Below are 11221 nucleotides of genomic sequence, written 5' to 3' on the forward strand. Positions count from 1 at the left end.
ATCTCCTGTAGTCTGCTCATCAATCTAGCTTTCGCACTGTGTCAATGTCACGTGCACATCTAACCCTATGTGCATGTGGACAAGCTACTTCAGGACAAGGGTTCAATTAGCATAGCTTAGGAAGTGTTCTAGCACTTTTGTGAGTCTGTTCGTAGACCGTGCATGCCCAGGTACTTAGAGTAGATGCATATTCTCCGGTTGCACGTAGCATGATCATTAGCATTACCATCAGAATCCGTCAGGAGCATTTTCCAATGCACAGAACCTATTTTCCCTATTTTAGCCATTTTTCACTTATTATTTTTTAGTGACTTTTGTTGGGAACTGGGTAGGGCAATTGAGCCAAGCATATATAAAAGAAAACCTAGCGCTAGTGAAGTCTTGCAGAAGAGGAAGAAGTGCACAGGCAAGTAACTTGCAGCAGGCATCTCTCTCTCTCTCTCTCTCTCTCTCTCTCTCTCTCTCTCTCTCTCTCTCCAGGCAAGAGACCACTAGAAATGAAAGCATTGCAAAAAATGTACACGTATATCATGAAGGTCAAAGCGATGCCTACTACTCGAATCCCCCGCATTGCATGGGAAACGGGATGTGCGCCGAAAAAGACAAAGAAAAGAAAATTTCTGTCATCGAGCCTCATACAGGACATTAAGAAATGGTTGGCTAAATGGAATGTAGAGGCATATGTGGACATGCTTATTGAGGAGGGCAAGGAGGGAGAACACGCTGAATTTTGAAATTGCATTACTAAATAGCCTCCACACAAAGTGGAAGACAATGCAACACCGCTCGAAATTTGAATACTATTGCAAGCATGTCAACACAAAGTATTGGGAAGGCTATAGCACAAACCCAATGGAAGCCCAGGCCCACATACGAACACCCATGCCCCACATGGCACGAAGAGCCATCTCTTTGATGCACACAAGGTCACATATGCTCAAAATAGAAACAGAGGGTTGGCTGAAAATTGATGCTTCTAAACGGATATGCACATCATGTACAATGCAAGCTCCCGAAGATGAAGCACATGTGACATTGGAATGCCCAGAATACGCTCACATCCGGGCTAATTTTCAACCACTTCTAAGCGGTTGCTCTACCTTTGCGGACCTATTATCCAAGACAGACCCCTCCCCTACAGCTCTCGGAACATACCTCACCCGCATACTTGAGCATCAAAAGACACTCATAGGAACACAAAGAGAATAACACACACCACACCATACACCCCCGTGAGGGGAGACTATGTATCACTTTGAGGTCCCATGGGTCATTTTTGGCCCCCCGCGAACGTTAATACCAAATCAAATAAAATCAAATCTCTCTCTCTCTCTCTCTCTCTCTCTCTCTCTCTCTCTCTCAAGCAAGAACCCTGAAGGCCTGGCGTTTTTCCAACAAATAAAAGCCAGCGTTTTCAGCAGCCCCTTGACCAGCGTTTTTCAAGGCAGCAGATCAGCGTTTCCAAGGACAGCAGGTCAGCGTACTGAAGCCCAGCAGATCAAGCCCCTCAGATCAGCATTTTTACAACTAGCCAGGTAGCGTTTTTGCAGAAGCCGAACTCAGCATTGTCAACAGTAAATTCAGTAGATAGAGTCATCGAATTTAGCAGAGAAACAATAGCCCGAAAGGAGCACTTCCATCCATTCGACATCGCCGCTTTCGTCATCGCCGTCGTCTCCAAAGTTAGATCCACATTGCATCATAGCCTCACGACTTGCATCAATATCTTGTACCAGATTTGTGCAATCAATAGCATAGACCTCTCTCGCCATCGAGAGAGGGGCCCTTGGAGGAGGGTTTGACAACTTGTCAGCTGTCGTATTCTTCTCTCTCTATCTCTCAGTCTCAGCACTTCATTCACAGTGTTTATCCACTTTGTTTGTGATCACTTGCACTCTCTCATTAAACTAACGGAAGGCTCTCCCTCCCGTAAGTAAAAAGGAACCTTGAGCACAGTTCGGAGCACTTATCTTGAGCAAAGTTCAACATTCACTTCCGTTGCACCTTACATTGGTATCAGAGCTTTGGCAGTGTTCTGTATCACTCAAGGAAAGAACCACAAGATTTTTTTTTTGCTTGTTGCGGTCGCACGTAACCCAAGATCTCTTGGGTGTGTCGATTCCTAATCGTGTTTTTGAAGAGTGACAGGAAACGCAAGAAAGAAGGGCTTGTCCAGCCTCCCCTTGCTCTCTTCTCACTCATTGCGAGCGGACCGTGCACTTAGCGGCCAGCCAATCAACATGAGGTGGGAAAAAGAAACCTTGGTGTGAGCGCAAGGCTGCCAAGGGGTGCGCCCGCAGGGAAGAGTATAGCTCGGGTGAAGAGAAGATCCTTCTATAACACAAATTGCAAGTTGAAGAAGAACCTCAAGAACCTCAAGAACTCAAGAACCGAAAGAACCCAAGACCACAAGAATCCTAGTTCCTCGTAAACTTAAGAACCCAAGACTTCAGTGTATGGTCATTACCCGAAGCGGAATGGATACTTAGCATGGAGGTGATGAGCATGACAGTGGCGAAGAAGAATTTTCCTCACTAGGAGGTTTTTCTGATCCTCTCCCTTTTCCATCTACGTCACGGATTGCACCAACTCCTATGGAGGCTTTGGTCAAGTCAATGATGGACATGATGGCACAACAACAAGAAGCGAATCGCGTGGTGATGACACAACAAGAAGCGAATCGCGTTGCCGTGGAGCGTGAACGCCAAAACAGAGAGGAAACTTTGGACCGCGAAGCGTGCTTGGTGGCCGAAGAATGAAAAGAAAGAAAAGCACAAGGCGGCCAAAGAAAGACGAGTAGCCTTGGAGGTCGAGCGTGAGGCACAGAGAGAACTACGCATGCAAGAGTTGGTCCGACAGGTTCTCACCTCGAAGTCCGAGCCGGCCAACGAGGTTGGTAGTTCATCACGAGACGCAAGCCGAGATTCGGACTCCAACAACCCCGTCATAGAGAAGTTGACTTTCAGTAAGTACGATGGTAAGATTGATGCTACTATTATTCATTCTTGGTTGCATCAATTTAATGCTTATTTTGCGACAACTAAGAAGACAAGAAATAGCAAGGTTTTGACGGCAGCTATGTACCTTGCCGGTGATGCCATTAATTGGTACCACGCATGGCAAGAGGCACAGTTGACCGCGCACCTAGAGGAAGCCGAGGACGGTGTGCCCCTTTCTTTCAATTGGGCCGACTTCCAAGACAAGCTCAAGGCGCGGTTTTTGCCATCCCAGTACCTCGCACGATTGAAGGACGATTGGCATGGTCTCAAGTAAAATGGTATGCCAGTTATGTCTTTCTCTAATCGTGTTTTGCAGCTCGGCACTCAATTACGCAAATCGGATATGGAACGCAAAGAGGCATTCCTTTATGGATTGGACGAGTATATCAAGTTTGATGTGGAGGTTCTTGATCCAATCAATCTCAACAAGGCGGTAGCGATTGCTCTTGCACAGGAGATGAAGCACAATAAGGGAAAGCCTAAGGAGAACAAGACTTTTCAAGGAACCTCTCAGACTTCTCAGAATCCGCAGAATGGTAAGAACAGAAAAATGGTAAGAATGGTAACTCTTCTAGCCCATCTTCCTCTAATCCTTCGGAAAAGAACTCTCAAAATGAATCTAAGGGTAAAGCTAAAGCACCTACAAAACCTAAGCTAACCCCGGATGAAAAAGCCGCACAAGGAATTATAGGAGAATACATAACGGCTGAAGAACAAGTGATTTATGCTAAGGAAGGTAGATGTTATCAATGTTACGTCAAGGGTCACATTAAGAAGGCTTGTCCTAAGACAACCCCACCTAAAGAACCTAAGGCATCCACAGCAACCACAAGCACTTTAATGAACCAAGCTGAATCTTCTCATGTCTCTGACACACACATTGATGACTCTCTCATGAAGTGTTATGGTCATGTAAAGGGTCAGCGTTTTATCATATTGTTTGATCCAGGCAGTATGTATGATGTGATTAGTGTCTCTCTTGTTGAGAGACCCCGCCTAGAGGTTAGCCAGAAATCTCCTCTCGAGGTGTCTGGCTTCGTTCCCGGTATGGACTCTCTCATCACGAAAGAGTGCCTTGATGTGTTGTTTACAGTTCAACAGGCTGCTTTCCGTAGGAAATTTCTCATGTCTCCTCTTTCAGGATGTGATATGCTTTTGGGCATTAGATGGTTTCGAGAGCATAACCCTCTCATTGATGGGGAGGCCAACACTCTCACATTAAATGCCAAGAGTGACTCTCCCATGATCATTCGTGCTGAGGAGGGTGTGCATTCTTTGCCTCTCATTTCTCATGTGCAGGTAAAGCGTGAATTACGACGAGGAGCACAAGCGGCATTCATCTATGCTGCTCCAGTTTCCTAGAGCATTTAGGCTCCAGACAGGTATTCAGCTTTGTTTACCAAGTTTAAGTATCTCTTTTTGCAAGATGATCTTCCATCCCGTCTCCCACCCGAGCGGCCGGAGGACCATCGCATCAAGCTCATGGAGGGGGCACAACCTGTCAGTAAGGCTCTCTACCATTTGAACTAGACACAAGAGGAAGAGTTAGAGTGGTAACTCACAGAGTTGGTAGCTCGAGGATTCATACGTCCGAGTGTAAGTCCTTTTGTTGCTCCTATTTGTCCTCAAGGAGGATGGTTCGTCTTGTTTGTGTGTTGATTACAAGTCATTGAACAAGATGACCGTCAAGAACAAGTTTCCGATGCCTCGCATTGAGTATATCCTTGATAGGCTCAATGGGGCAAAGGTTTTCAGTAAGGTCGATCTCAAGAGTGGATACCATCAGGTATGGGTATTCAAAGGCGACATCTTCAAGACCGCTTTTCGCACAGAGCGAGGGCAAAGGGAGTATGTTGTTATGCCTTTTGGATTGACAGGTGCCGTGGGTATATTTAATCGTCTCATGGTAGGCCGTTTTGGCGATATGGTTGGTGTATGTGTGTTCATCTTTCTTGATGATATTCTCATTTTTTCTGCATCGTGGGAACAACATGAAAAGGATGTCGAAGGATACTAACCCATTTGGATGAGTGTCAGTTGTACATTGCAGCTAAGAAATCTGAGTTTTTTCTCACTGAAGTTACTTATATGGGTTATACATTTCTGTAGAAGGCGTCAAGCTAGACCCCGCGAAGGTGGAATAGGTACATAATTGGGATTTGCCCAAAACTGTATATGATGTGCGTTTTTTTCTTGGTTTATATGGACAATTGTTGATCGTTTCAGCAAGTTTTGCATGTTAATTTCTTGTAAGGCGACAATCACAGCACAAGATGTAGCACAGTTGTTCATAAAGCATTGGTACCCCCTCTGTGGTTTGCCAAAATCGATTGTTTCAGATAGGGATGTTAAGTTCACGTCCAATTTTTGGCGCGCACTCTTTGAAAATTTGGGCACTAAGTTGAATTTTTCATCGGCTTTTCATCCACATTTAGATGGTCAGACAGAGATTTACAATCAGTTGGCTTTTGATGTTTTAAAGTCATATGTACATGATCAGCAGTCTCATTGGGAGCTCTATCTCCCATTGGTTCAGGCTATTTTGAGTGACTCTTTTTCCTCTGCCATTGGTCGAACTCCGTATGAGGCAGCTTTTGGCTGTCCGTTCCAGTCACTTCTGACTTGCTCAGTCAGTCAACTGCCTGATGCCAATGCTGAAAGTCAGTCATTGGATGAGATTTTTGAGAGTGTGAAGCTTCGGCTAAGCAAGGCTCAGGAATCTTTTTCACGGCAGGCTAATAAGCATCGTCAGGATGTTTCGATCAAGGAAGGGGATTGGGTGTATTTAAGAATCATGAAGCAACGTCTTAAGCAAGTTGGAAAGAAGTGTCCAAAGTTGTCTTTTAGAATGTATGGTCCATTTCTAGTCATTAAGAAGATAAATGAGGTTTCAATGAAATTGCAATTGCCTAACTCATGGTCAATGCACAACGTTTTCCATGTTTCTTGGTTGAAAGTGTTTCAGGGAACACCTCCAAAGGACATTTCGGAAGAAGAAGAATCGGAGATCATCGATAAAGCAGAAGTCATGGAGCCGGAGTAAGTGTTGTTGCATCGGTTTCGACATGGTTCAAAGAAGCAAGTGAGACAATACTTTTTGAAGTTCAAAGATCGCGGAACCCACGAAGCAGTGTGGGTCGACGAAGAGTTTTTTAAAGATTACCCAAAGTTGTTGGCAGACTACAAGGAAGCCATGCAGCTCGGTACTAGTACCTCACTTTAAAAAGGAGGGGATGTCACTTGCACATCTAACCCTATGTGCATGTGGACAAGCTACTTCCGGACAAGGGTTCAGTTAGCATAGCTTAGGAAGTGTTTTGGCATTTTTGTGAGTCTGTTCGTAGACCGTGCATGCCCAGGCACTTAGAGTAGATGCATATGCTCTGGTTGCATGCAGCATGATCATCAGCATTACCATCAGAATCCGTCAGGAGCATTTTCCAGTGCACAGAACCTATTTTCCCTATTTTAGCCATTTTTCACTTATTATTTTTAAGTGACTTTTGTTGGGAACTGGGTAGGGCAATTGAGCACGCTAGTGAAGTCTGGTAGAAGAGGAAGAAGTGCACAGGCAAGTAACTTGCAGCAGGCATCTCTCTCTCTCTCTCTCTCTCTCTCTCTCTCTCTCTCTCAAGCAAGAACCCTGAAGGACTGGCGTTTTTCCAACATATTAAAGCCAGCGTTTTCAGCAGTCCCTTGACCAACGTTTTTCAAGGCAGCACTTCAGCGTTCGTAAAGGCAGCAGATCAGTGTTTCGAAGGAGAGCAGATCAGCGTTTTGAAGCCCCTCAGATCACAACTAGTCAGTTAGCATTTTTGCAGCAGCCGAACTCAGCGTTGTCAGCAGTAAATTCAGCAGATAGATTTAGCAAATTCACCAGAGAAAGAACATCCCGAAAAGAGCACTTTCATCCATTCAACGTCGCCATTTTCATCATCGCCGTCGTCTCCAAACTTAGATCCACATTGCATCATAGCCTCACGACTTGCATCACTATCATGCACCAGATTTGTGCAATCAATAGCATAGACCTCTCTCGTTATCGAGAGAGGGGCCCTTGGAGGAGGGTTTGACAACTTGTCTAGTGTTGTATTCTCTCTCTATCTCTGAGTCTCAGCATCTTCATTCACAGTGTTTATCCACTTTGTTTGTGATCACTTGCACTCTCTCATTAAAGGAACAGAAGGCTCTCCCTTCCGTAAGTAAAAAGGAACCTTGAGCACAGTTCGGAGCACTCATCTTGAGCAAAGTTCAACATTCACTTCCGCTACACCTTACAGTCAAATGCTATGTGGAAATCCACAAAGCTACAATAGATCGGTCTCCCATGTGATCTGCCCTTCTCAATAATGGCTTTTGTCAGAAGTGGTCAAGATTAGAGAAACCTCTCCTAAACCCTTCTTGCCCGGCTATGCGCGTATGCCCTCCCTCTCTTCCCATCTACTTAGCTTCTACTCAAGAATGGATGCGTACAACCGTGCTAATGTGTGTCCAATCATGATAGTGCGATAATTCCGAAGCTCGTGACTTGAAGATAGGTACAATAGTAGATAAGCTCATTATCAGGCAAGCCCTCACACATGGCATGATTGAATATCATTGCTAGAAGCTCTGCGAGCAGATCCTTGGCATGTATAATATGCTCAGCCACTAAGCCATCATGATCATATGCTCTCCCACTCCTCATCCTATCAATAGCCTTCTTCACCATCTCAGCGGTGAAAAAAGCACGTGTGTGGTAATGGCTCAAGGGGATTGGGAAGAGGCGGCTGTCCAAGAATTGTGTACAGAGATGATGCATACTAGCCCCAAGCCTCTATAGAAGTAATGGCAGGAGGGGGGAGTGCTTATGAAAGAGCCGCCATGCCTCACCTAAGTCCCGACTAAAGCATAGCTGATATAGATCCTGCTCTAGTTGAGCCAAAAAAGCCCTCTTCTTCCGCCGCACTAGGCGTCGGAAGGCAATCCGAGACTGTCTGTGATTGATGTCCCTCAAAATCACCTCTCTTTGAAGTTTGGCTCTTGTCTCGCGGCACTCTTCATCATACCAACTGTTCTAGGGTATGCTCTCAGAACGTCGTCTCTGGCTATGTGGGTATGCATGTGCTGCTGTATCATGCAATGTCTGTGTCAGTATAGTAGTGAGCTCCTCTTGAGGTCGCCATGGCTCCTCAATGCACAAGCGTCTGTAGATCCCCTCTATGTAGACAGAGTCCGTCTCCTGTGTAAAGGTTTAGCAAGTAGGGGCTGCTACCCGTGGCATGTGTGCTCCACCAAATCCGAAAGAGATGGTCCATCGACACCACGACATGGTCTATTGCTACACCCACAGGTTTGGGTCCAAGTGTGAGGTCATGGATATGCTTAGCTGCAGGGAATGGCCATTTTTAGGTCCCCGTTCCTCGTTCCCATCCCAATTTCCCGTTTCGGATCCTCGTTCCGTGTTTCAAACATGAGTATCCGAAACAAGGGATGGCATTTCATGCATGTTTCTGTTCCCCGTTCCGATTTCCCGTTCCAGGTAACTATGGATTGCCATGCATGACATAATCCACTATGCTAGCTCCATGTCTGTGTGGAAAGCATGTAAAACCTCCTGCAGCGGGAAATCTTTAAAGGCCATTCAAAATGGCCAATCCATGTGCATTTCCCTCGTCTATCAAGTGTCGTCCATACTTAGTATGCTCCACATCCTGTCATAATCTCTATAATATCCAGCTCCCTCAGCATCTCCTCTGAAGTATCATAAAATATCTTCTGGTGATGGGCAGTCCTAGCATTGAAGTCCCCCAGAATGATAATGTCACCATCCCGAGAGAACTCCCATATGTCATCATCCAAAATAGAAAAGGGGGACTGTCCTCTAGGTGGTGCATATACGGATGGAAATTAGCAACTAGCAATGTAGAGATATTTGCTTGTCTCTCCCCTCAATCTCACCCACATGTACCTAGCTTGCTCATCGTTGTGAGCTATATGTACCAATGGCTGCAACTCTTCCCTGAATAAAACTGCCACTCCCCTTGAGCCCCGTCCTTTGTGCTTTGATCGTGTCTTCTGTCTACAAGCCCTCTCCCATCTGTATCCGCTGGCATGTGGCATAGACTGCCCAGGGGCCTGATGTCAGAGTAGAAGATGATGTCCCTCCCAGTGAAACTATCTTCAAAAGCACCCACATCAAGGCGTAGGGATCCATTACAGTTCAAAGTAGCAACTTTGAGTGTGGTCCTGCGGAGCGTCGCTCCAATATCACCACCCTTCCATCCCGATAAAAAGCAATCTTTCTTTTTTCCTTGCCGCTCTAATATCCGGCATTACCTCTTGCACATGAGCAATGTGCGAGAGGGTGAGGTCATCTCCGAGAAAGATGCCCTTCTTCTCAAGACTTGGTCTCTTCTTCAAAAAGTCCTCCTTCGCTTCCATGGAGGGGAAACAAAGGATTAGTGCCCTTTCCTTCGAAGTTTTTCCATTGCTACCATTTCTCTTATTGCCCACTCTCCAAGCTCTTGTATGCGTCGGCTCATTAATCCCCATCATAGTCATGAGTTCTTTTACCTCTTCATCCATATTATCTTTGTCTTTAAGGCCACAAATTCTCACATGTAAGGCACGCACACGTCTCCTTTGCTCGGGGGAGTGTGAGGGGAGAAGGGGAAGGGGCTGCAAGCGAGGGCGGGGGGGCTGGGATGTGTGAAGGGAGGAACAACGAGGGCGAGAGGGAAGGGATGCGCAAAGGATGGGAAGCAGCGGGAGGGGCAGCAGAAGCAGCGAGCTCATCAAATTGTGGTGGTTAATTATTAACATATTTAGAGAGACTAGGCTTTCGTAACCAGTTCATAATCTGCAAGCTAGCTAATGGACAATGATTACCTCTGCCCTGTACTAAAGCTTTGGAAACTTGAAATGGCCTGGGTTTCCTGAATAGAGGCTATAATTTGGAATTGGGGCATCAGCCAACTTGAGGGACACAAAAAATCTGCTTATTCTAGTGCTCTTTTGAAGGCATCATTATTAGACAAGAAAGCTAGTAATCTAGGAGCTTATTTTGTGGTCGATGTTGGTGTGCAACAGGTACCTCTAAGTCAAGGGTCAGAAATGTTGAATATTTTCAAGACTCACAGTCTGAAATCATCTATTCTAGATGACTTTCTTTTTTATGAAACCCGGCAAAGATTCATGGAGGAGAAGAAGGCTCGGCAGCAGATTCAACTGCGGCGTCAGCAGGTAGCCCGTTTCTTCTAAAATTATGTGTGCAAATGCAGATTATGTAGTTATAACATGTGAAGGCTGAATTTCGCTACAAATGTACAGGCAAACAACAAAGGGGTTAAGAAGTCTGAGCAGAATGAAATGGCTCAAAGCATTGCCACCTAGTTTTGAGCCTGGGAGAGCCGTTGATCAGAGGCAACCTATCAAAGACCATAGAAGTAATTGACAGGGTTTGAAGTGGCACTTAGAAGAGTCAACAGACTGATAAATCATACCCCACGGCAGCTGCAGGAATTTATGAAAGTTACGTGGAACGATCGATTTAAAATGAGGGAAAGGTATTTAAAGAAGCTTTGAAGTCGGGTGCTTGGCATGAAAGGATTGCAGTGTTACTTGGTTACCATTGGTTTTCGTATGGCTGATGCAGATCACTCTTTGTATGTGAGAGAGAAGCGAATCTTTTGGGGTTCTGTGAATGTGCCAAGGTTTCTTAGGTCCTTGTGAGTCCTATCTAGAGTCCTATCTGTAGGACTCACTTAAGAGGCGGTCATGTTCACACTTGGCTGGACATACCTCACGCACCCATCCTGATGTCGAGGGATATAACACGTTTGTTCTTGGTTGTGCATATTTTGGCCCTCCTCGGACACAAATTGGTCACCTCGGTAAACATTCAAAGATTCTTTACTTTGGAAGAGAATTTACACGGTGAGTGTCTGAGGTGCTGACCAAGCTATGTGGTAATGCCTATCTATGTCAATGGCATTGAATGCCCACATATATTCTTTGCATCTGCATAGGTTATCAATGTACCACTGAGACATTATCTTCCTGCCTTTACATTAGGTGAAAGACACTAGTTGATGACATTTTCATAGGACTCAACCTAGCCTTCTATCATTTATTCAGGAGTAGAGCCTAGAGGCGACAAAACCGTTATTTTCTTTTCAAGTCGGTACTTGTGGATCGATTTTACTTGATTCAGGCTATTATGAGATGCTTGAACGATTCAA

General features: G+C 45.3%; 1 protein-coding gene across 5 annotated transcripts in view; it reads left to right on the forward strand.

Moving 5' to 3' along the window:
* Window positions 1-11221, forward strand: part of LOC147436090 (YTH domain-containing protein ECT2-like) — a 55634-nt gene extending 44413 nt beyond the window's left edge. For 4 of the 5 annotated variants that reach the window (XM_086488988.1, XM_086488986.1, XM_086488987.1 and 1 more), the window contains 2 exons: window positions 10071-10223; window positions 10311-11221. In XM_086488988.1, the coding sequence (XP_086345114.1) occupies window positions 10071-10223; window positions 10311-10373 (216 nt within the window). In that variant the 3' untranslated portion in view covers window positions 10374-11221. The remainder of the gene's footprint in view (window positions 1-10070; window positions 10224-10310) is intronic. The other variant, XR_015185154.1, reaches the window with a different exon arrangement.

The sequence above is a fragment of the Adiantum capillus-veneris genome, chromosome 18 (assembly GCF_014529385.1).
Source record: "Adiantum capillus-veneris isolate H3 chromosome 18, ASM1452938v2, whole genome shotgun sequence".
NCBI lineage: Eukaryota > Viridiplantae > Streptophyta > Polypodiopsida > Polypodiales > Pteridaceae > Adiantum > Adiantum capillus-veneris.